A 26,757-nucleotide genomic window follows, 5' to 3' on the forward strand; every position below is an offset into this window, starting at 1 on the left:
GAGGTGCCTTTATTACAAGCTGACGTGAGCAGTCAGGCACTCCTCAGCAGGTAACATAACAGAAAAGACAAGACAGTCCCGCGAACCCAGAGAGCAGCCGCCCGGGTCCGTGATCAGGCATGACTATCTGCCCTGGCCTGTCTCCTGAGGAGCAGTCCCTACAGAGTCTGGGCCAGAGTGCAGCTCCTGAGAACCTCAGTGTCCCTGTGTGCGCCTTCTTGACCACACCCTACCATCCCCACACTCGAACACAGACAGGAAGGGAAGAAGAGGACACGGCTATTCCTGCTTTAAAGACATATTATCGGAGATAGTGGGGATGGTGCCATCTAGTGGTTCATAGCTCCCTGCAGAGGAGTCCGACACAGGAGTCTTTTGGTCAGTTTTGGCATGGGATTCCTCCGTGAAGGCTCCTCCCAGTTCGTCCTCCTTCAAGGTGGGCAGTGTGGTTTCTGAGGAAGGCTCCCTGATGGGTGTTTGGGTGTGCTGAAAGTTCTCAGTGAGCATTAGTGGTTTAACTGTGTTCTTGAATGGCACTGGTCTCTCGTTGGGGGCCTGGGCAGAATGGGAAGTGCCTGGGGGGTTCTTCCCACTCCTGGCTGAGCTTTCATAGTGGACTTCTGGGGTCCACGGGCTTCTTACTACTCGGGCTGGAGGCTTTTTAGGTAACTGTAAAGCTCCTTGAATCTCAGATTCTCCTTTTGGGAGGTTTTTGCTCACAACATCTGTGGGATAGAAAAGACACAAATACGGATTCCTCAAAGGTCACTTCTCTCAAATCCCTACCAGAACTATATGGCATCCGAGCCATGGCTCAGTGCTAGCTCCTCTCCCTCTAGACTGTACGGAGTTCGTTATGATCCTACAGCTCAGCGTGAGGGAGGGGCTTTGTTAAGTCTCTAGCTTACCATGGAGGGCCACAGAAGGGGAGGACGAGCTTTTGCTCAGGGCTCGTGTCTCATAACCTTTAGTTATAAATCTATTTAAATTAAAAATAAATACATCCTCCATTAGAATCACAACTCATTTGTTTGTTTGTTTGTTTGTTTAAGACCAAGTCTCACTTTGTAGCCCAGGCAGGCTTGGAATTCTTTGTGTAACCTAGGCTGGTCTTGAATTTACGGCAATCCTCCTACCTCATTGCTCAAGTATAGGGATTACAGGTGTGAGCCATCATGCTTGCTATAAGAGAAGCTTTTTTTTTTTTAATTATTTGGTGATTCCTTTTTTGGCTAAAATTTGGCATTTTATGTGAAAATTTATCTCATGATACAATTTTCTGTGTTGTATGTAACATAGTATTAAAAACATAAACATTAAGAGCTGGAGAGACAGTTTGGTGTTTATGAGCTCTAGTTTTGCTTATAGAGGACCTGGGTTGGATTGCTATCACGCACAGAGCAGATCCAACACCCTCTTCTGACCCACATGCTGTATTGAAAATACATGCATGCAAAGCATATACATAAATCCAAAAAATTTTGAGGACACACATATAAGCTTTTCAGCGACAGGGCTCTGGCTTGCCATTACCTGCAACGTGCTTCAAAGTGTACGTCACCAAAGTGTACATCACCAAAGTGTGTGTCCCCAAAGTGTGTGTCACCAAAGAGTGTGTCACCAAAGTGTACGTCACCAAAGTGTACATCACCAAAGTGTGTGTCCCCAAAGTGTGTGTCCCCAAAGTGTGTGTCACCAAAGTGTGTCACCAAAGTAAGTGCCAGAAAAATAACACAGGCAGTAGAGACTTATAATAAAGGAGCGAGGAGATTGAGACTAAGGCCACCGGGGAGAAACAGGGAGTCTAGACAATCTGTAAGAGCATGAGACCGTGTCCAAATCAAGGCGTTCACCCTGTGGGAATGATGGTGCCAACACCCAGAAGATGAGTTTGCAAGACAGGAAGCCCAGGGCTTGGATGGGATTTCTGCCTGCCCATATTCAGTCTGGAGAGAACAACAGCACACGTCGGTGCTGTTTTCGAGCCTCTGAGATACTTACATTATGCATTTCACAAAATGCTAATAACATTATACTCTAAAAGTGAAACTCATCAAGAGTTTATCAGTGGGGCGCGACGTGAAACTATTAGGGAGAAGAGACCTCCGCACTAATCCAGAACGAGGAAGGCCGGGAGTGTGAGACATTTGGCCAGCAGTTCTCAAACTGTCATCTAGGGGTTTTTGGAAGCCATGGGGACTTTTATAAGGGGGGGGGGCTCTTAAACCATCTTTCATAATAACACTACTGCTGTCTGTCATCTTTCTACATCTGCCTTGTGTCCAGAGGCATTCCCAGAGACCACACCACAGGTGAGGCAAGAGACAGAGAATTCAGAAACAGACGTGAGAATTTTTGTCATTTTCTAGATGCTGAGATTTTGAGATATGTAGAACACAGCTACATTCCTCTCCACATGCTTTTTCAAAAGCTGATGCATCACAAAAATCTTTCAAATTAGTCTGAAATCTGTAAACACTTTATATTTACAATATGGTAAATAACAATAGATACACTAGGAAATGGGAAAACATGATCGGCATCCGGAAGCATCAGGTAATAGAAAAGGATGCAGAGTTCACAGGTGAGAGAGCCAGCAAAAAAGAGAATAAAACAATAACAATTGTGCTCATATTTCGTTGTTGCTGTTGTTTTGAGATGGTGTCTCACATACCCAAACTGACACTGAATTCACTATGTAGCTGAGGGTGACCTTAAAGGCCTGATTCTGCCTCCTCCTCCCAAGTGCTGGGATTGCAGGTGTTCACCACTACTGCTGGCCGTGTTCAGATATAAATGAAAGTACATGAAGAAGGGAGGAAAGGGGAATATATACACATATGCATGCATATGCATACACACACATGCCACCAAGAGGGCTCAGGAGGTAAAGCCACCTGCTTTCAAGCCTGATGACCTGAGTGTGAGTCTAAGGACACAGAAGAAACACGAGTCTAGTGAGCGTCTCCTATGTGCCATGGCTTGCCACCACCAAAATAGAAAGTGTGGATATCAAACACGCATTTGGAAACTTCAGTGGTTAGGATTCCCTAGTAAGATATTACAAGTAACAAGAATGTCAGGGCAGAGCTCCAGTAGAGCTTGAGATGGAATTCTACAATAGCTTCCAAGTTTCCCAACATTCGAGTGTCACGAGGCCTGTAAGTACACAATAGGACACCCCCTTGATTCTGTGTATGTAAAGGCAGAAGGGGATCGCTCCTCTGAATACACAGCCTGAAGAGAATTCTCTCGTGTGTAAGGAAGTAAGCTCATGGGTCATGAAGCTAGAACCTACATGAATGTGGCCTCCAGGATATCAGACGCAAGATGACTGGAGTCCTGTAACTGTTAGCAACTAAATATGTACACTGTTTTAAGATTTGAGGTAACTTTTTACGTGCCAGGGCAGCGGTGGCGCACACCTTTAATCCAAGCACTCAGGAGGCAGAGGCAGGAGGAGTTTGAGGCCAGCCTGGTCTGCAGAGCGAGTTCCAGGGCAACCAAGAAGAAGGCTACACAGAGAAACCCTGTCTCAAAAGATCAAGAGAAAAAAAGAAAAGAAAAGAAAGAAATTAATGCATATAGCATGGAATTTATCCTGAATAAAACAAATTTAAATAGGTTAAAAATTAACAGTCTCTAAAAAGCTATGTAACTGGAATCAGAACCTGTGAAGAGGAGGGGAAACAGGTTTTTGAAGAAAATATAAAGACTGAAAATCTGCCCAATTTGATAAAAACTGTACTGATAGTTATAAAATTTTCAGCAAACCCTAAGTAAGATACAAATCTGTATTTGCATGTGTGTCCTCCACACACAGATTAATTATAGTCTAATTTTCAAAAATCAATCACAGGAGGAACAATTTCAAAAACCAGTTAGACAAAAAAAAAAAAAAAAAAAAAAAAGGCATGTCACAGAGGACCAAAACCCGGAGCAGTTTTCTTAAGAGATATCATGGAACCGAAGACAGAGGTAGCAGGTGCTCTCTGAGGGCGGGGCGGGGGCATCTGTCAGGTGACTGTGATGTAAGGTGTGGGCCCCTGGTTGGTGACTCACATCAGGGATTGCAGCGTTCAGAAGGCAGGGTCGAGAGTATCAGGACGTGGAGGCTATCCTGGGCTACAGAGTGAGACCTGTCTAAGAAGGATGTGACACTCATTCCAGAAGGATCTGGGCTGTGGTTTTGCCAGTGTCCTGACTGTGCTCAGTCTTTGTTCCTTCTCTGACTTTAAATTTGGTCCTATATCCTATGGATATGTCTTGGAGTTCCAATATGGCCTTTTATTCCATTTACTTTCTGTTTAGATCAGGCAAAATTAGTTTCTGTATAAGGCAACTATGAACTATTTTAAGAACTGTGTAGATCTGGATGGCAGAGGTTGCAATAATGCCTTAGAAAAATTGCCAAGTTTAACTTGAGCCTATCACATTGAAAAGCTGATAAGAAAATAAAGTGAGTGGAAAATCAATCTAAAGTAGTTGTTGTTTGTAATAGCTCAAATATCTGGTCAGAGGAAGGCAAGGAAGGAAAGGCTTGCTTTGGTTCATGGTTTGCGTGAGACAGCCCATCACTGCTGGGAGGAGAGGAGAAGAGAGTGAGGCACACCGAGACCACAGGGAGGAAGAGGAACAGGATGGTTGCTGACGGCCACCTGACCTTCCTGATCCTTTCCTTCCTTCTATTCCAGCTGGCCACCTCGCCCACGCTTAGGGTGGGTTTTCCCTCTTCACTTAAACCTGTCTGGAAATGTATCCATTCCTGATAGGCAGACACTGGGTGTGCTTCCTGGGTGATCCTAAAATCCAGTCCAATCGACAAGAACAATTACCCATCAAGTTCTCTTCAACTGCTCGTGGTTTTCCTGGCACAAAGTATGTACCCAGTAATGGAACTCATGAATGTACAAAGACATGCGCGTAAACACCTCTTCTGGGAACTCCCAGGGACAGGTGCTTGGACGTCTGCAGTCTGCAGTGAAGAGCCCTCCAGGACCTGTTCCAGGCTATGTGGTTCTGCCCTGGCGTCTGCAGGGGACCAGCACCGGGATCCTTAGGAAACCCACATCTCTTCCGTAAGACGCATATGAACCCACACACACCTTCCATATACTTTACATCATCTTTAGATTATCCGAAGTGCCCAGATGATGTGAATGCTGTGTAAACAGCTACACTGTGTTGTTGAGGAAGTGCAGTCATGTGCTCTATAGGGACATTTCAGTCATCATGAACTGAACACACGATACTAGTCACACAAAGTCACAACAGAACTGAAAATTCTTGTTTAGTGACGCTGATGCCATCTTGAGTTAGAGCATCATGTAGCCAGTACACGTTTATGGGGATGCCAGCTATATAACAGGTACAGTTGGAAATTTGTGGCCATGATAACACATGACTGCATTGTTATGTTTATGTATTTTATTGTTATTTTCACATGCTACCTAAACCAGGCAGCTAAATCTCATGTTGTCAAGTCTCTAGACGACCTACATCATTTTCATGTGATTTATTCAATATCACCCTGTTTCATTCATCATGGCCCAGGAGCAATACTCTAACACACACACACACACACACACACGAGGTTGTTATTAAATGCACCCTAAGATATTTGCATATTGATAAAAATAAGCTAAGCAAGCTCTTTCTGGAAAGCACCCCATGCTGAAGTGATGAGCACCGAGGACAGGAACAAAGCTGTGCACTCAATAACCAACACTCCTTACAGCTTGACTACATCAGTAACCAGCACACCCTACACCCCGACTACATCAGTAACCGGCACACCCTACAGCCTGACTACATCATTCACACCAGCACACCCTACAGTCTGACTACATCATTCACACCAGCATGCCCTACAGCCCGACTACATCAGTAACCAGCACACCTTACAGCCTGACTACATCATTCACACCAGCACACCTTACAGCCTGACTACATCATTCACACCAGCACACCTTACAGCCTGACTACATCATTCACACCAGCAACAACTTCACTTTGTTCCCACTGGTGCTTGGCTGAGTCTGCAGATGGGAACTCAAGGACAAGGGGCCTGACTACATTTCCCTGCTTTTCCCTGGTCCCCAACCCTCAGTACCCCTCACCCCCGCCCTCTGCTCTCATCAGGGCAGAGATGAAGAACAGGACCTGTCTTGTTGAGGCCGTGGGGACAAAGGAAGGAATGAGCAAGGCTTATGACTTTACCTGCAGATGCGCTGGTAGCGTCTTTGAGCCACCTCTCTTTCTTAAGTTCTTTCACCCTAGAAGGAAGCAGACCACGCATCAGCTCACAGGCCTCTTTCAGAGAGCATCATCGAGGCAGTGCCCAGAAGAGACACTTTACCCCTCCAGACTCACTCTTGAGCGAGTGCCTGTGCTTCTTCCCCTTTAAAAGGTGAGCTGCTAATCAGAATGATGGATCTAAAGAGCCATGGTCTACCTAAGTTACATCTTTCTTCGGGGCTGTTAATTCTCTCATGCATCTTAAAAGCACAACCCTGGGCTGCAGAGGTGACTCAGGGCTCAGCTCTTAGCACTGGCTGCTTTTCCAGAGGACCCAGTCTGATTATCAGTGCCTACTTGGTGGCTTGCAACCCATCTGTAACTACAGTTCCAGGGAACCTGACGCCGTCTTCTGGCTTCTGTGGGTATGAGGCACACACGCACAAACAGTAAACTATTAAAAAACAAACTAAACCAAACCCTGTATCATTTGTCCTGCAAGGATTCTTAATGTCATTTTCAGGGCAGACATAAAAAGGAGAATGATCCAGAAAGAAAAAGCAATTTTTCTCAAGGTCCTCCCACAACTAAGATGTGAAGCCAGGGCTACAGCCCAGTGCCCTGTGCCCTTCTCTGTGAGTTCCTACGGGGGGCGGGGTAGAGGCCCTTGTTCTGGACAGTTCCAATACCTGTTCTTTCTCAACAGATCACACTGAATTCATAGTGAATGCTGACTGAGCTCCAGGGAGGGAGGGAGGGTGCCGCAGGCAGGGTGAAATGAGAGGCTCGGCTTATAAACCCTCCTTGCCATGGAAGGTGTCAGAAGAAAATAACCTTTTATCAGTTTTCTGTAGAACCCATCTGTTACTTTTATTTAGAGGGCTTTCTTATTTAGAATTATGAAAAATATACTTACCAGTGATAATAAAATACAATGCCAATGATAATTGCAGAAGCAATGACCATGAAAAGCCATATGAACGTATAGAATCCTGGTGTCTGCAAAACATGGACAAAACCAAGCTCAAGAACTTGATGGTTGAAAGGTTTTCAGTCCCTTGCTCATCTGCTTGGGTTGAGGGCCTAGAGGAAGTGGGGACAGAGGAGATGACCTCCAGCTATTCCAACAGCCACACGCACACATGCTGGGGATGTGCAAGGACTAGGATGTGCCAAGCTCTTCATCTTCCTTGATTCTCAAGGCAGACATCTATAGAAGTCACAGAGAAGTCATACATACACCAAGTCTGTTCTGGACCCAGGACTCCGGTCCATGTTATCTGACATCCTGGGTTCTGTTTCTGTAACACTGTCTCCAGAATCTAGCTCACATCCATAATGTTTGGGAAGCCTTCAGTAATGCAGTTTTCTTTCTTTCTTTCTTTCTTTCTTTTTTTTTTTTTTTTTTTTTTTTTTGATTTTTCGAGACAGGGTTTCTCCGTAGCTTTGGAGCCTGTCCTGGAACTAGCTCTTGTAGACCAGGCTGGCCTCGAACTCACAGAGATCCGCCTGCCTCTGCCTCCCAAGTGCTGGGATTAAAGGCGTGCGCCACCACCGTCCGGCTTAGTAATGCAGTTTTCTAAAGCTAACAACAGATCTAAGGGATCAGAAGCACCAGGTTCTGCACCCCCAGGTGATAGGGAAGCAACTAGTCTATGAGCCAGCATCTGGGCACCGCTGTTCTGCCTCAACATCCTTCACAGAATGCTGGATTATATGTAACTCCCTCTGATGCACATACCTGCCTCTCCAGACTCTGCCAAGCCCAGCTCTTTGCCCGCGCACTCTAGGGGCTCTGTCTCCCGCACTGACTCACATGAATTTCCTTCTCCCCTGTTTGGTGCTTCCTCTCCTCATTGTTCCCGTACAGTGTTACCTGATGCTATGGAAGCTGGTGCTTCTTAGCCTTTCTTAAACCTAATGCTTAACTTTCAAAGGAGCAAAATTAAACTTTTCTTTTAAAAAAGATTTATTTTATTCATACACATGCACGTGTATACATACAGGTATTTGCAGAATCCAGAGGGGACATTGAATCCCCCTGGAACTGGACTTCAGGGCAGTTGTGAGCTGCCTGGCATTGGTGCTGGGAACTAAACTTAGGTCCTTTGAAGAGCAGCAAGCTCTCTTAACACTGACCCATCTCTCCAGATCCTAGACTGTTGGTTTTCCAGTGGGCAATGGTAGAATGCCTCCATAGTCCCAGCTCCTGGGGAAACTGAGGCAGGAGACTGGCTTAAGGATAGCATGAGTGGCACACCGAGACTCCCTTACAACAGCCTGTTTTCTGTCGCATGCTGCTGAGTCTCATGCAGTCAAATGACTCAATGAAGACAAGAAAGCCAGGCTCTGTTGCAGTAATGGGCTAGCCACAGCTCCCCCCACAGGCATTAAGTGGTTGGATTCAGCTGTGGCTGCAAACCAGGTCTTCAGAACCACCAAGCGCCACCAGGAGGCCAGGGTGGGGCAGCTGGATGCTGGCTTACCTATTTACCGTTGTACCTGAGACACAGTTTTCCCTATGTAGTCAAAGGGGTCCTGCCTTCTTCCCATAATATCCCTGTGACTGTTGTTTTTGCCGTGTGAGTGTGTGTGTCTGCGTGTGTGCGTGTATGCGTGTGCATGTGTATGTGTGAATGTGCTTGTACATGCTCAAGCCTACACCTCACCAGGACTCTCACATCATGAGAACATGGACCAAGACACCTTTGAGTTTCAGTGCCCTCATGGGTCTAATAACAATAGTGTTAAATTCAAGAGCTTAAATTGCATGCAAAGTGCATTGGGAAGATTCAGTTAACAAAGAACCCAGGAGACTTTGGGTGAAGAAGGGAGAAGGCACATCTCCGTCCTTCAGAGACATCTCTATTCTGAAGTAGCTCAACAGGGAACTGCCAAGGGAGGCTACAAGGGCTGGGGGAATCACATCACAATCACACCAGATTTAGAGGGATCCAGACACGCAGCTCACCATGAAGAAGAGTGGGTGACTGAGCTGGTTCAGGACCTGGATGTTGTCTGTGGTCACAGAGTCGATCCGGTTGCACCAGGCCAATGAGAAGAGCCAAGGCTCGTTGACAATGTACATATTGATGTGGATTTTAGCTGCCTGGTACTGTCTGGAACAAAACACCCCACAGAGGATTTCAGCTCAGCTGTACTCTCAATAACGAGAGGGGAACAACCATGTTTGTGAAAAATCACCGGACAACAGCTGGTCCAAGGACAGCCTAGGATTCACTGTGACAGAATGGGCTCAGGGGTGGGCTGGCCTTCACCAATTGTAGCAGAGCACTTGGTGGGATGTAAAAAAACAAAGAAAATAGGAGACCCTTCTCAGCGTTACAAATCTGCAAATACCACACTAGAGCCGAGCTACAGATGGACCTTCTGCCTGACCCAGGGAGAAGAAATGGAGTACATGAAGGACAGATTAGCAAAGTAAGGCCAGCTGTCTCCTGGGATTTGAGTTCTCAGAAAACACACCACGCACCTTCCTGGTGCTGCTAAGATCAAGGGTAAGTACATCCCCAAGTCCTTTTAAGCCCTGATCCAGAAGTCACATTGGAAAGTACAAGTCTGCCATACCCTAGCGTGGCAAGCTCTGTGCTTCAGAACAGAGACTTAAGACAGTAACTATGCCTATCGGCAGGATGTGCGGCCAGGTTCCTGCCTCTGAGGAAGTTCCACAGGTCGCCTAGAACTTTAGAAAGAAATTAATGGAAAAAACAGTAAAAAGTTACTTCTCTGTACTATTTGAAACTGCGACTTGAAATTCAGTGTTTCTAAATATGAACAAGGGATATAGAAACTACAGTTTAAAACATAACATCCTTAATAATTACTTTAAAGAAAACGAGCTTTTCGGGGATGAATGTAAGAAGCACTAAGGATATAATCCTGACAGCCATGAAACGCGGATGGAAGTGAGGAAGACGAGGCACAGGGTGACGCATCACTGGAGCAGAGCTGCCAGCCATTCCCAGCTCATCCGTAACGTCAGCCTGAGTCCTGCAGCAGGCCAGCAAAGGTTTGTCTGTGCCATTAGGTCAGCTGATCCTAACGCGTATGCAAAGACGCAACTCTAGGAAAGTTAAGTCTTTGAGGCGGTATAGGAGGTGTGACAGAGTCTCACTCTACGGTGAAGGATGGTCTCTCAACGCAGCGCCTTAGACTGCTCGGCCATCCTGACAGCTTTGAAGGATGGTCTCAAACTCACTGTGTAGTCCAGGTGGGCCCTGCCAGTTCTCAGTCTCCCATATGCTAAATAAGACACACTTCAGTCTGGAGAAGAGTAAGGAAAAGAACATGCTTCACCCGATAACGAAGCTGCACATAACCATGCAGTCAAGACAGCATGGTGCCAGAGTAAGAACAGACACGTAAGTCAGTGTCCTAAACAGAAACCCAGGAACAGACCTATGCAAATTTGCTCAAATAACCTGTGCCAAAGCTGTCAGTGAGCAGAAGAGTGGACTTCCTGCCAGTGCCCCAAAGGACATTAAATTCTCAACCAAACCTCGGACTATGTATAAAAGTTAACTCAGGATGACCTGCAACCTTGTGCACATAATGTAAAAATATAAACCTTACGGAAAACATAGAAGAACAGAATCTGGTCAGGTCTCGAGCTGAGCAAAGAGTGGGAACAGAGCTAAACGCTTACTTCCTCAATGGGAAAACTCAGAAGCCAGTCTTGTCAAAATAGAAACACTGCTCTTGTCTTGTGGAGACCTTGTGCCCCTGTTAAGAAGATGCCACAAATAAGTCACAGACTAGGAGAATGTGTTCCCTTTCATAAAGACTTATTTTTATCTAATCATTTGTGTATGTGTGTGCAGGGGCTCACGGAGTCCTGGAAAGGGTGTCAAATCTCTGGAAGCTCCACTTCTGGGTGGTTCTGAGCTCCCAGCATAGGCGCTGGAAGCCCTGGGCCTTCTGGAAGGGCAGCAGTACACACACACTCTCACCCCCGGAGCCTCTCTCCAGTCCCAGGAAAACATTTCCAAACCCTATGCAACAAAGGGTGAAAAGAATCCTCAAGATTCAATAATAAAGAGCAAGAATTTAAATGAAGAGACCTATAAGCAAATAAATGCAATATCATTAGCCTTCAGAGAATATACTTTTTTAAAAAAATACTTATTTATTTATTATGTATACAACATTCTGTCTGTGTGTATGCCTGCAGGCCAGAAGAGGGCACCAGACCCCATTACAGATGGTTGTGAGCCACCATGTGGTTGCTGGGAATTGAACTCAGGACCTTTGGAAGAGCAGGCAATGCTCTTAGCCTCTGAGCCATCTCTCCAGCCCCAGAGAATATACTTTTAAACAGACTGATTTGCCTACATGCTTGTCAGAGTAGATAAGATTTAAAAAGGGATGTAGACACTCTGGATCGTGCTGTTAGCAAAAAATGTAAAATGGCACAGTCTTCCTGCAAAAGTCTGGCTGCTTCTTATACAACATTCAATCATTATACCCCAGAATTTGAAATCTTGGGTAGTTATCCCTGAGAAATAAAGATTTATATTTGCATAAAAGCCCAAATGCAAACAGGTGGAGATAACCCGGTGTCTTCTGGTAGTAACTGACTAGACAAACTTAGGCACACACACCATGAACACTATTTGGCAACAACAACAAAAATCAAATTATGGATAAATGAAACACAAGAGAATTATGATTGGTGAAAAATGAAAGCAATCCCAAAGGTCACATACAATATGAGTTTGTTCATTCCTGAAGGAACAGCACTATAGACAGTTTGCTGGGTTAGGACATTAGGGAAGGGAGGGAAGGGTGGAAGGACAGAGTGTGGCTGTGGAGGACGGAAGCAAGAGCCTTGTGCTGACATTCCCGTCTCCACCACGGCATTATTCAGTGTCCACAATAGGGAACATGGCCACCAACAGATGAATAAAGTGCTGACCTAAAATGGAATACTACTCAACTTTTGAAAAAAAGAAATTCTTTTATCTGCCCCAATATAGATGAACCTGGAAAACACTATATTGCATAAAATAAGCCAGGGGTAGAAAGACAAATATTGTATGATCTCACTTAAATATGGAATCTCAGTCAACCTTACCAAAGGGCAGAGTGAAATGTATAACAATATATGTGGAGAGGCTGGAAAGATGGCTCAGCTGGTAAGAGCATGGCCTGCTCTTCCACAGGACCCTGGTTCAAATCCAGTACCCACATGGAGGATCACAACACCTGCAACCCCAGTTTGAGAGGATCTTATGCCCTCTTCTGGACTCTGTGAGTACTATACATATGTGATACACATACATATACACAGGGACACACACATAAAATAAAACAGATCTTTAAAATATGTATTAAGTGCTGAGAAATGAGAGTACAAAGAAGGAGTGTGCGGTAAATGTTTGTTGGCAAAAGAAGGGAGGGAGAAGCAACAATGAGAGAGCAGAAGATCCAAAGATGGTAACCAAAGAAAGGAATCTTTTTTTTTTTTTTTTTTTTTGGTTTTTCGAGACAGGGTTTCTCTGTGGTTTTGGAGCCTGTCCTGGAACTAGCTCTTGTAGACCAGGCTGGTCTCGAACTCACAGAGATCCGCCTGCCTCTGCCTCCCAAGTGCTGCAAAGAAAGGAATCTTATGGCAAAAAGAGGACTTTAAGTAACTGTTCGGAAGATTATGTTAAAGTGTGTTATTCCTGTTTATGTTGCATTGGTTTAACTCTGTGAAGTTCTGATACTCTGCCTGTCTAGAACACCAGAGGGTCTAATGAAGATTTGAACAGCCAGTAGTAAGGCAGGAGAGAGGATAGGCGTGGCTGGCAGAAGAGAGAAGATACAGTAGGAGAAATCTGGGAGGAGAAAGAAACGGCCCGAGAAGGAGGAGGACATCAGGGGCCAGCCATCCAGCTACACAGCAGTCCATGGAGTAAGACTAAGATTTGCAGAAGTAAGAGAACAGGAAAATCCCAGAGGCAAAGGGTAGATGGGATAATTGAAGTTAAGTAAAAGCTGGCAACAAGCCAAGCTAAGGCTGGGCATTTGTAAGTAAGAATAAGCAAGCCTCTGGGTGATTCATTTGGGAGCTGGGTGGTGGGCCCCCCTAAAGAGTCGAAATAGAAAAAATATCTACTATTACAACTACAAGTAACTTGGGTAGAAGCGATATTCTGTAAATGTCAGAGTGGTCAAACACTTACCTCACCATCCGCCGGTAGAACAGCCTCTTGTAGTCAACATTTACTATTGTCATGTTCTCTTTAGCAAGCTCCTCGAGGGTTCTTAAACGGCCCACGTGCTGGAAACCAGGAGCCTTGAACCTGACATAGTCTCTGTCGTAACCTGGCAACCAAAATATCTGCAAGGAGAAACAGCCAGTCAACTGTCCCAGCACAAACGGCCCAGGGAGAATGGGCGAAGCGCCACTCCAGCACGGGGAGCAGTCTACAGGAAGCAGAGAAGGATTCTAGCCCTTGGTAAAGCAATCGAATTAGTTATATTGTCTAATGAACTCTTAAAAATGGGGACGGCTGCTGTGGAATTGAGTTTTCCCAGGACCTTCCCATCCTCCAGTTAAGGTCAAGGCCCCAAACATGCAGAGAGATTCATACAAAAACATGGATGACTAGGAATGGAGCTCAGTGGTAGGGCGCCTTCATAGCATGTGCAAGACCATGGGTTAGATCCTTTACAGAGAAAAAATGTTGGTAGAGATGAACACTGAAGAGCCCTCCCCAGTTGCTGATGTCAAAGCCATCCTCGAAAGGAGCTCCTTAGGTTTCCTGGGACCAGGGCAGCTGCGGCTCATCTGTGGAAAGGGCTCCATTTGCAGAGACACATGACTGTTTAATTCAGAGCACTGCTGTATTCTGAGAAGTTAAGGGATTAAAAAGAAATAACTTTGGCAGGCGGTGGTGGTGCACGCCTTTAATCCCAGCACTCGGGAGGCAGAGGCAGGTGGATCTCTGTGAATTCGAGGCCAGCCTGGTCTACAAGAGCTAGTTCCAGGATAGGAACCAAAAAAGCTACGGAGAAACCCTGTCTTGAAAATCAAAAATAATAATAATAATAATAACTTTGCAATTAAAAAGACTGATTCTAAAAGAAAAAAAACAAACAAGGAGCAAATCTCTACTCAACTAAGAACGACTGGTCTTTCTAGACCATTCTTTAAAGATAGAGTCCTCAGAGTTGTATTAACACGAAGCCTCATAGGTCTGACGTGACCACGGGGCAGTCACACCAGAATTACTATATACACTATTATTTTTTGTGTGGTGTGAGGGTCTCGCGCATGCGAGGCAAGGGCTCTGGTGGTAAGTTATAATCCCAGCCCTCTTTTTAAATTTTCAATTTTGAGGGCTGGAGAGATGGCTCAGCGGTTAAGAACATGGACTGTTCTTCCAGAGGTCCTGAGTTCAATTCCCAGCAACCACATGGTGGCTCACAACCATCTGTAATGAGATCTGGTGCCCTCTTCTGGGGTGCAGGTATGCACACAGGCAGAACACTGTATACATAATAAATAAATAAATAAATCTTTAAAAAAAAATTTTTCAATTTTGAGGCAAGGTCTTGCTAAGTTGTATGGTTGGTTTTGAATTTATTCTCTAGTCCATGCAAGCTTTAAACTTGCAGTCCTCCTTCCTCAACATCTGAGCAGTTGTAATTATAGTGCTGTATGGCTGGGTCTGGTTTAAACACATTATTCTTTTTTCCTGCACATGTATGCATATGTAACATGCATGTACGAATGTTCACAAGTATGTGGATGGACATGTGTGCACATGCACATTTGTGTGCATACATGTAGGGGCCAAAAGTTGACACTAGGTATCTTCTCCCACTGTTTTCCACTTAATGTTTTGAGACAGGATCTCTCACTGGACCTGGTGCTCATCAGTTCCAGCTGGTCTAGATAACAAGCTTGCCCTGCCCTGCCTCTGCCTCCTGAGGGCTGGAACTCTCTGGTGGCTGCCAGGACTGGACAACTTTTACCTGGGTCCTGAAGATCCGAACTTCCGCCTCCATGCTTGTGGGCCAAGTGTGTCGTGCACTGAGCCATCTCCTCAACTCCTGTGCCATTCTTTAACAATGTACTATCCTCTGTTTGGTTCAGAATAGCAAACAGTCTCAATGCTTTCCCCCACTGGGTAATTTTAACTGGGTCACTCTCCGATTGCCCCCGTTGCCGTACGGACAATTATCTCTGTTTCCAAAGGATGCACAATCCCTTGCAGATCCCAGAGAAGAACTGCATGGCAGGTTGAATTCAGCTGCTATGCTCCAGACAGGCTGCCCTCCTCCCAAGCCCGACCACGGATGGGGAGAAAGACATACCAGACGCTGCTCGATGTTGGAATCAAGGATGACCTTGACCACTCTTCGAACGAATGTGTTTCTGAGAGGATGCTTCGGTGGAGGGCCGAAAAGATCAAATATTACAAACTTTTTTTCATTTTTTGCAAGTTCTAATAACTCAGCCAGCGATGGAATTGATTGGTTGCTTGCTCTTCTTTTATCAGCCTCTGATAAAGGTTTCATGCCAAAAAATGGCTTATGCTAAGAATAAATGTATCAAAACAAAACAAAACAAAACAAAACATTGGCTTTGGTCAAAAACACCCCCAGGTTTGCTGGTCTGTGGTTCTGCTCCATATTGCTCCACTACCACCTCACCCACTATGTCCTCTGACACACAAACTCTGAGATATAAGGGAAATAGGACATCTCCATTGGTGATCGTAGGGTTTGGAATGATTTCTTTGATACTCTAGTCTTCTTACACATGTACTGATATTCTCCATGTTCTTAGCTTTCCTTTCTAGTCTTCCGTAACTCTCAGTATCCACCCCTTCTGACCATACCGCCTTTCCACATTGGCTCTTGCTGTCACAGCTATGTGTAAGGGAAACAACATGTGCTTTGGTTTCAGGGTTCAAGGGATTTAATCCTAGCTATACCCCTCATTTGTTTACCATGTCAACCTGCTAAAATCCTGCTCTCTGCCTGTCCAAAAGTTTCCACCTTCATGAAGCTTTTCTAAAATATTCCTGAACTAAGGGACGTTGAGAGCAGGAAGTTCCGATGGCCCGTTATTGTGCGTCTATCAATGTATGTCGTGTTCTGACTTGATGTATTCACACACAACTTAGACCACAGTTTAAATCCTCACTCGGTATGCTTCTTGCTGCTCATTATCTTTGCAGTCAACCTTACTTGAGTTTTCAGGATGCTGGCATTACGTAGTCAGTTCTTTGCCAGTGTAGCACATAAATGGGCTCTAGCCAAGCTCTGGATAAAGTCCTCATTTCTCCCTGAAACCTCAGGAGTTGGCTTCCACTGCCCATCTTTCTCTTCTCATTCTTGTCTTCCAAGCTCCTACCAGAATCACCCATTAAGCTCTGTTTGCAGCGTTCAAAGGCTTTTCTAGGCTAAACTAAAATTTCCCACAATCCTGCAAGCCAGTTCCAGTCACAGCAATGGACCTCACTTTTCAGTACCAACCTTCTGTATTACTTTTCTCATTGTTATACAAAATATCTAGCAATAAGCCATGGGAATGAGGAAGGGTTTATTTTGGCTCACAGTTTGAGGGAACACAGTCCGTCACTGCAGGAAAGTCACGGCAGCAGAACCTTGAGGCAGCTGGTCACACTGTGTCTGCAGTCAGGAAGCAGAGGGCATGAATGCCAGTGCTTAGCTGGCTTCCTCCTTTTTATTCAGTCCAGGATCCCCTAGCCCGTGGAATGGTGCTGCTCACAGTTAATGTAGTTATTTCCAAATCAATTAATCTAATCTAGATAATCCCTCACAGGTATGCCCAAGCTAACTTAATACAGGCTAACTTCAGATGATCCTCATAGACAGGCCAGGAAGTTTATTTTAGGTAATTATATATTTTGTCCAGTTAACAAACAATACTACCCTTGTTCAATATTCTTGACTTTTAGTAGCCTTTGGGCTACAGTTTGCTGTAAAACAGGAAAGTGATGTAGTAATTGATGTGCTTCTTAGGACTGTTTTTTTGAGCCAAGATCTTGCTATGTAGTTTAGACTGACTTCAAACATATAATACTCCTGCCTCAGTCCCCTGGCTGCTAAGATTATAGCTCTGTGATACCACAACCAGGCCTTAGGATATTTTGAAGGTTAAGCATGTATCTAATAGACTTACTAGCATACTGGATATACTGAAAAAGAATCTATGCACTTGAGGGTTGAATGAGATAAACTTCCACAACCAAGAGGCACCAAAGACTGAAGCCTATCAAAACATAACATCCAAGGATGAGGGGCTATCACCAAGAAAGGTAAATGTATCTACATCCCCATGTTATTAGGAGTATTATATGGGGTAGAAAAACATGAAATCAACTGACATTCATCAATGGCTGGAACACTGTTTGGTCTGAACAGGTAAAGAAATTACGTCATCTGAGATACCATCTTGCAGGACATTGTGCTCAGTCAAATAAGCCTGGTACTGAGTGACAGAGGCTAGCTTCGTTTATGTATGGAATCTAAGAAGGCTTTACTGATAAAGGCAGAAAATAAGGTAGCAGCTGCTACGGAACTGGTGGTGGGTAGTGGAGTGATGGGGAGATGTTAGTCAAAGCGCACACAGTTCCATCTAGACAGAATAACTTCAAGACCTTTTCTGTGTGCTGACTATAGCTTAAAAACTTACTAATTCTTGAAATAATAATGCTAGAATATAATTTAAGCATTCTCATCACACGCAAAATAGCATGTGTAGTAAGACACTGATTAATTAGTTTGATCTATCCCCTACATATGCAGACATATTTCAAGGCAGCCTGTTGGGACTGGGCACGTAGCTCAGTGGTAGAGGACATGTCTAGCATACATAAGGCCCTAGCGTTAATCTTCAACAAAACAAGCAAGCAAACAAAAACATATACATCATAAGTATGCACAATTCATTTTTAGTTTTAGTGTATGTGTGGATATTTTTAGCTGTGTGGACAAGTGTGCAGGTGTAGATGAGCGTGTGTGTGTGTGCATGTGGAGACCAGAGGTTGATTGATGCTGGGCATCTTCCTCCAATCTCTTTCCACCTTGGTTTTTGAGGCAGGATCTCTCACGGAACCTGGATTGTGTTGACTTGGCTAGACTGCCTGGACAACAAGCCTCAGGGATCCTCTCATGTCTGCCTCCCCAGTACTGGGACTGCAGGCATTCGCCACCATGCTTGGCTTTTTACCTGATGCTGGATGTACAAATTCAGGTCCCCATGCTTGCACTCTTAGAACTGTACAGACTGAGCTATCTCCCCAGCTCATTTTTTAATATGTGCTCTTTGTCAGCTAAAAAGTCAATAATAACAACAGGTTTGTGTTGCGGAATATTGCTTTAACAGGACAAAGATGTGTTACATTTGTTTATGGTGCATTTGTTTAACAACGTAAGGATGCATTTTTAATTATGAAAAGATGTGGTGCATTTGTTTCATCTGGCCTGCCCAAGGCATCTGATTAGTTTAATAAAGAGCTGAATGGCTAATAGCTAGGCAGAGAAAAGATAGGTGGGGCTGGTGGGCAGAGAGAATAAACAGGAGAGAGAAGGAAGAAGGAGAAGAGAACCAGGGAGAAAAAGAGGAACACACCTGGGGCAAGAAACCAGTCAGACATCAGAAGCAATGAAAGAAAGACAAATAGAAGGAAAGAAAAGGCCTGGACGCAAAAGGCAGATAAAGAGAAACAGGTTAATCTAACTTAGGAGAGCTAGCCAGAAACGAACCCAAGCCAGGCCGAGCATTCATAATAAGAAGTCTCCACGTCATGATTTGGGAGCTGGTTGGTGGTGAAAAAGAAAAAGCCAAGTACAGGTTTGCTTGGCATTTGAAACTGGGATTATACTGAGGCTATCAGTCAAACTGGAAACAACACCTTAGCAATACTGAGTCTTTAGATACACGAACACAATGTGTCTCCCACTGATCTACACCTTTGGATTCTTTCTTTTGTATTTATCCATGAATGAACACATGCACACGTGGCTTTTTTATATCTACACACAAACAATGGATTTTCAGTGCCAGTATACTGCTAGTATTTCATTAACTTGAAATCCCAATTCTCCATTACAGGATTATAGCAACGCAAATGATGCTTGCCTATAGATTTTTACATCCCATGGCCTTAGTAAGCTGATTCGTTCTGGGAACTTTCTAAAATGTATTATTTTGAACCCTGACACAGGAAATGGGGTTGTATGTAAATAGTTTGCTTTATTAATCAAATGCACTGCCCAGACTTCCCAGGGTGCAGCTGCTGGGAGTGGGGAGGGGGGTACTTTTGCTTGTTGCCATTTGGAGGTCATCATTCACGCTCACAATGGGGAAGTGGTGTTTGCTGAAGGTTTTCTGAAGTTATCTTCTACCCCTACTTCATTAGCAGGTTTTCATCGCAGGAACTGGGGGTGGGGGTGGGGGGTTGGCTTTGCCAATGAAGAGCTTGCTGCACAAGCCTGAGGGTCTGAATTCAGATCCCAGGCCTCTGTAGAGGCCGGGCGCAGCGTGCCCGCCTCTAATCCTAGTGCTTGGGAGGCGCTGACAGGGGGCTCCCTGCAGCTCGCTGGCCACTTCCAGGTTTCTCATTAGAAACCTTGTCTCAGATAAAGTGGAGATGTACCCAGTAGAAACTTAGCACATATTTTTGTTGAATAGCAAGAATTGAAGAGTAAATGTTTCCTAGTCTGCTTCATGAAGACTGTGAGATATTCAAAATAGCTAGGGAAATGCTATGTGCATTGCAAACACACTATCAAAGACTATGAAATGCCCGGGGAAGATTAAACAGTAAAGGCTGAGTTTACAAGTTTATCATCAGCCTTCCTAGTAAAGGCTGACAGCATGGTCTGACCCACTGCATCCCCCCAGAGAGTGTGAGCCCTGCTCCTGGACTAGCAGGGAAAGTGGATACTCCAGGAGCAGCAGAGGAACCTGAACAGGGGAGGCTGCACATAAGTCCACAGAGCCAGAGGATACGAGTCCTACCTTTATAAACCACTGGCCGGCATTCAGAGTCGACAGGAAAGTCCAGTTGAAGGTGGCAGTGTGGTTGAAAGCGGCCGAGGGCAGGACCTCTCTGATGTTGGTTGTTCTGCTCAGGTCATAGTCGTGCATGAGAAAAGGTACCTCGTCATAGCTGTGGACAGAAGGGGAGAGGAGAAGAGGTGCAGAAGATAAACCCAGACACCATGGCACGAATGGATCCCCAAAGCTCTCTCAGATATCAGCAGGTGTCTAAGTGCCAGCATCTATGCAGATGTCAGCATTTCCCCACCCCGAATGACTCTGTCATGTGTATGTGTTCATATTGGTGGTACTGAAAGAGCAGCTTCCTTACCCATAAGATCCCTGATACCAGGAAAGCAGAAGGTACAAGGTGGACAGGAGTGGGGGTAAGGCAGGGTCCTTGGGGCCATGAAGCACGCCTCCATATACGCTTCCTGGGTTTCTCTGGATGTTTTTTTCCAGGATGGCAGCTGCCTCTCTAGACACTCTACATCGGATATTATCATAAAGCCAATTCCTGATTCCCCTACTTGCCAGTTGCTTTGTGGAAGCCCCAACTTTATGACTCTCTCCTCCTTTCTCATTAAAATAACCATCGAGAGAATATCTACAATGGTCACGAGGTAATAAGGGCTGGTAATTTGTCATAACTATAAAACTGGACAAAATAAGGGGAGTAACTATTTAGTCAAAGGACAGTTGAGATCACAGTACTATAGCTCTGAGAAAATGGCATAGAATTAATTCATCTATACCATTACACGAGCTTCCTTCCCTGAGTGAGTAGTAGAGTTTATACAAGAAGGGAGAACCCAAAGGGACCGAACTATCTGCTGCAATGGGGAGAAAGAGATCAGATTAGGTAAAGAAGCGTTCAGGTTATTGGATAGAGTCCCATGGAGGACGGAGCTATGCAAAGGCAAACAAAACAGTTCCATTGCATTCGGAGTCTACAACTAAGTGTCAATTTACACACATGACACTCCAGGGAGCTGAACAAAAACAACTTTTGAGCGGGTGATGCGGCTCGGTGGTAAGGGCATTCACTGCCCAGTCTGAGTTCAATCCCCACAACCTACTTGGAGGAAGGAGAAAACCAATTCCCACTAGCTGTCCTCTGACCCCCACACATGTGCTGTGGCATGTGTGTGTCCATTCATATACATATATAAACACGCAAGTAAATAAATGCAATAAAAAATTTAAGGAAAAAACTTTCAAGAAAAGGAAAATTATCAGAATCTCACAAGTTTCAGAACTCACGTGAGGTGTGACTTAGTCAATTCCGTCCAGCAAGAGAGGAGAGACCTCAGCAAGTGCATGGGTATCCTTTAGAGACTCCAGAAGGTCATGCCTTAGAGATGAAGATGACTTAGAGCTAGAACAATGGACAGTCGCTAAAGTGCCTCCAGAAGAGAGCTTATGACTGCCTCCAAAGGATCAGACTAGTTAGAAACAGTTCATGGACCTGCTAGGAAAAAGTCCAACATTCTTCAAAGGAATCCAGGAAAGCATAGCCCCCATCCATGTGAAAATGCAGAGTCTAGCATACATTAAAACCACACTGGAGATGTAAAGACGCAAGAAAACGTGAAATCCCGTAACAGAGGCAAACACAGAATGAAAGGTGACAGGATCAGACAAAGGTGTTAAATAATACAGAATAACATTATAAATTCTGAAAAACATGCAAAGGAAACACGAATATAAAACATGAACGTAGAGCCAACTCTGATGGCATGACAATCAGGGAGATCAGGAGGTTGAGGCAGGAGATGCCAAGTTTAAGGCCAACCTTGCCTACAGACAACAGCGTTTGGTGTGTGTGTGTGTGTGTGTGCGTGTGTGTGCATATACATGTATGTGTGCACATATGTGTGCGTGCACGCATGTGTGTGTGAGTATGTGTGTGTAGGATATAAGGAAGAAATGGAGGTTCTGATGATTAAAACTATAATAACAAGTGAAAAGTCTGCTGGATGAAATTGACAACTGAGGCTAGGGAGTGGCTCAGTTGGTGAAGCACTTGCTGTGTGAGCCTGAGAATCTGAGTTAAGGTCCCTGGCACCCACATAAATCCCTGGCTCAGCACACATGCGTAACTCTCGCACTAGGAGGTGGAAACAGGCAGACCCTGGGGGTTCCCTAGCCATCCAGTCTGATCTAGACAATGAAATTCAGGTTCCGCAAGAAAGCCCGTACAAGGCAGGAATGTAGAAAGGGAGGAGGAGGACATGCCGGTGTCACCTTCTGCTCTCCATGCATGGCACACGGGTGGACACTTGTGCCACTACCACACGCGTGTGTAAGACAGATCTCCGAAGAGCACTGGATGCCAAGGTGCAGCAACAGAACAAAGCATGGAGCCCAGGAGCTCTGGCCCAGCCAAGAGGGTGGTTGATTCTTCAGCTCCAGTAACTGGGACTCAGAGCTGGCTCTATATTAGCATATTTCCTGGCTCTTGGGGGGTTTTATTGTTGTTTTGTTTCTCAAGACAGGGTCATTCTATGTAGCCCTGGCTGTCCTGGAACTTGCTTTGTAGACCACTGAATGTTTCCACTGTAAAAAAAGTGAATTTTGCTACAGATATGCTTACCTTGATTTAAATATTACACTGTGTATATATTTTATACAAACATCACATGCTTTTCCTCCAACTGGTGTAGCTGGGGGCTGTGGCTCTATTGATTGCTCCCTCAGGTGTAGGCAGAGGAGAGCCTTCAATGATCGTTCCTCCTGGTGCCTACAGGCCCAAGGCTCGGATGGCCATTCTTCCTGGTGTTGGCGGACCTGAGGCTGAGGCTCCGGTGGTCAGGTGATCTGGAGGTCACTGTTGTTGTCACGTCGGCACGCTGCTGCTCATGCTTCTCCTCCCGGTGGTCTAGCCTGGCCTCTTATTTCTGAGTTCACCACTTCTTCCCTGTATTTGGTCTCTGCTACCTTCTATATTTTAATATGATGACTCACTGTGTTGTTTTTTTTTTCCAGCTCAACTAAGCTTTATTTAAAAAAAAAAAAGTTTCCATCTCTGTCAAGTTTCTCTGAGTACTAAATCATTCTGTTTTCTTTTGAAGCTCACTGAGTTTCTTTAAAATGTCTTAAATCCACCATCAACGACCACGCTAGTTAACACACGTATTCATCTCCTGTACCTTGTTTCAGCTTCCGGGTGAGGTTACGGTTCAATGACTGTTCTTGATGCCTATGAGCATATGATGTATTTGCCTCAGTTTTCGCCGTCTGGCTTTGTACTTCTTTTTCTAAGAATTCTAAGGATGCTGTGCATTCTATCTGAGTCTACACTAACTTCTGCAATCATGTGTGCTGGGACCACGCTAGAGTACTGCCACTACTCCAGCACTAGAGGGCGATCCACGCCCAAGCTTACTCACCTCAAATCCCCAAATGGTCATCTGTTCAAATCATGAACTAGAGAAGTAGCTATAAAGGCCAGTCCGTCCTCCCAAACCCCGCCTCGAGCTCTAACAGTCCCCAGACCTCACCCACGGTCACCAGCAGATACTCAGACACTGCAGGGCTCTGCCCACTCTGGCTAGAAGCACCGTAGATGGGCCAGACCCCAGCTTCTATGCTGTCCCTATGTAGAGTCACCAAAGCTGCGACACTGTCACACTTGGCTGCTGGAAGACACCAAGAACTGAGGCCACATTGTTGTCGACTGTCTACAGCCAGCTCATGGCTGGAGACTGCTGCAGCCATCCACGGTGACACTGGGCAGAAGACCATAAACCAGGGCTGTTCAGGCAGGCCTGCGGACAGGAGCTGTTAGGCTCTGCCCAAGTTAGGTTCCATACACCCAGGACTGACCTCCAAGGCAAAGTCCTATGCTTATTCCCCCAGTCTCTCCGCCAGCATACTCTTGCTACCCAAGGCTGGGATAGTGCTAATGTACTCATTCCCAACTGTGACGCAGCCTTGGTGGCTCACCTCTGGCAGTATAGCTACCTCTGTCCCAGTACTCGAGATGGACCCTCGACATCGGCCTGCCACCCGTGATGCTGTCTAAGTCACGGCTGAGTCTTCCATAAGGACCCGCAAAGCTTCAGGGGTGTATACAGGCCCGCATTATAGCTGCTGGGGAATCGAACTAAAAGACAAACCTGTCCCATTGGGGTACAGATGTAGGGAAATTCTAAAGGCTCCATCTGTGAGCACTAGCCAGGTATACCTGTGCTGCCCAAATAGGTATTAAAGAAAATCTCGTGGTTGCCAAGGCTGACGTACTTGAGTCCGTGCTACTGACTCTCGGGTCTCCTTCCTGATGCTCAAGCAGGCCGAGAGACTCCATTTAAGATCTGGGCTGAAGGGGTTTAGTTTCTGCCTGACACGGGTCTTCTCCAGAGGAGGAGACATCCCGTGGCAGCTTTTGTGCTCTGCCCCAGACAGGAGAATCTTGCTTTCTTCTCTGTTACCCAACACTGGGAGAGCGATGGCAGAGGCACTCCTTCAGCCAGTTAACCCAGTTCCAGTGACTCGGTCATGAATGCTGGCCTGGGGACGGGGCTGATGGGATTCTGCTTGGCACTGGATTCCCCCTGGCAGGCTTGGCAGTAGATTTGAAGTCTAAGTCCTTACTCTCTTCATGCTCCTTGGAGTTGAAGGAGGGCAACTCTTTTATTCCGCTTCTTCACTGCATCCTTCCTGATCATGCTACTAAAGCCAGGTGTATGGTCTCTTACCTGGCCTTCTTAGCTCCTGTAAGTGAACAGCTATTCAAAGGGGGTATGTCTATGGTAATATCCTCATTAGAGGATTTGACTCAGCTGTCATCTTGCTCTAGCTCCTGTGACATTCCAATAGAGGACCAATGTTAGTACCACCTGTGTGTTCCAAATGTCTAATGAAGTTGAAAATCTTTCCAATATGAATTTTTACCTGTATTATTTTCTTATGAAACACCTATAAAGGCCTTTTGCTCATTTTCTAACTGGTTCTTTTATTTTTTAATAATACCTGGCACTCTTGAAATGTTTTTCCTTTTTACTCTTATTTAATTTTCTTTAGGATTTCACACATGAGTGCCATGTTCACATGAGTTCCACTGCTTTTCTCCCTGCTCCAACTCTCTTTATATGCCCTTCCTCTTGAACTCATGGCATTGTCTTCCATAATTATTATTGATATTTATATACATAAATATACTGAGTCTTTGTGGCATTGTTCATATGTACATGTGTTTAAGGACCACTTGGGATAGGATAACCTATCAAGAGGCTTGTCCCTGGAGAGAACTGATTCTCCTGCTCCAGTAACCATTGATTGCCTGTAGAGCTTCATCTAGGGGTGGCACCAAAAGACTACAGAAAGAAAACAAATGAAGTTATAATTATTGAAATATGAAACAAGACAAGCAACACAAACAGCAAAAAGGCAACAAAATAATAGTTATCAGCACACACTTTTCAATAATAACCTTTGAATATTAATGGCCTTAATCCTCTAATCAAAAGATAAACGTTAGATGAACAGAATGAGAAACAAAAATCCATATTTCTGTTATCTATAGAACTCCTTTTGCCTTTAAGGATAGGTATCACATTAGAGTGAAAGGTTGGGGTTGGGGTAGCCAGGAAACAAGCATCACTACCCTAATATGTGACAAAATAGACTTTTAGCCAAAATAAATTCAAAGAACTAAAGAAGAACACTTTATTCTGATCAGGGGAACAATTAACCAAGAAGATATTATAATCCTAAACACGTATGCACCAAACCCTCACGCACTCCATCTCTTCAAAAGCACAGTATTGGACCTCAAGACACAGATTAACCCTCAGTCAGTAACAGCACACTTACTTCCTCCAACATACTGGTCATCAGGACAAGAGACAAACAGAGAAACACAGGAACTGGGCGACATCGTACAGCAAACGGACCTCACAGATGTCTACAGTACAGTCCACCAAAGACTATACCTTCTACTCAGGAGCCCACAGAACTTTCTCTAAAACAGGCCACATGCTGCGACACAAAAAATCTCAACAAATATAGAAAACTTGAAATAATTACATGCATCCTATCTGACCACAGTGTAATAAAGCTTGAAATCAACAGCAAAAGAATCTCTAGAATTATATAAACTCATAGAAATTAAACAACACACTACTGAATGATGAATGGGTAAAAAATTCAAGATGAAAATAAGTTTTCTTGAAATAAATGAAAATGAAAACACAACACACCAAAATTTATGAGGAAAAATTATCTTTCCTGGGCCTACATTAAAAAAAATCAAAAGGAGCATGAACGAACCACTCACTGATGCAACTCAAGAGTTTGGCAAAACAAGAGCAAACCAAACCCAAATCCACTAGACAGAAAGAAATAATAAAAACCAGGGAAGAAAGGAATAAAGTAGAAGAAAAACAATGAATCTAAGATCTGGGTGTTTTAAATATATATGTGATTGATAGACCCTTAGACAAAGTAACCAAAAGAAAGAGGAGTCACAATTATTCAAATCAGATATT

The 26,757-nt window shown here is 44.7% G+C and overlaps 1 protein-coding gene across 1 annotated transcript in view; it reads right to left on the reverse strand.

Annotated features, from left to right (window-relative positions):
* Positions 1-279: 279 nt before the first annotated feature.
* Positions 280-26,757, reverse strand: part of Gdpd4 (glycerophosphodiester phosphodiesterase domain containing 4) — a 47,032-nt gene continuing 20,554 nt past the window's right edge. The window contains exons 10-16 of the mRNA XM_057756639.1: positions 20,246-20,396; positions 15,565-15,786; positions 13,425-13,582; positions 9,209-9,356; positions 7,154-7,236; positions 6,220-6,275; positions 280-725 (exon numbers count right to left, since the gene is read on the reverse strand). Coding sequence (XP_057612622.1) covers positions 280-725; positions 6,220-6,275; positions 7,154-7,236; positions 9,209-9,356; positions 13,425-13,582; positions 15,565-15,786; positions 20,246-20,396 — 1,264 coding nt within the window. The remainder of the gene's footprint in view (positions 726-6,219; positions 6,276-7,153; positions 7,237-9,208; positions 9,357-13,424; positions 13,583-15,564; positions 15,787-20,245; positions 20,397-26,757) is intronic.

The sequence above is a fragment of the Chionomys nivalis genome, chromosome 23, assembly GCF_950005125.1.
Source record: "Chionomys nivalis chromosome 23, mChiNiv1.1, whole genome shotgun sequence".
NCBI lineage: Eukaryota > Metazoa > Chordata > Mammalia > Rodentia > Cricetidae > Chionomys > Chionomys nivalis.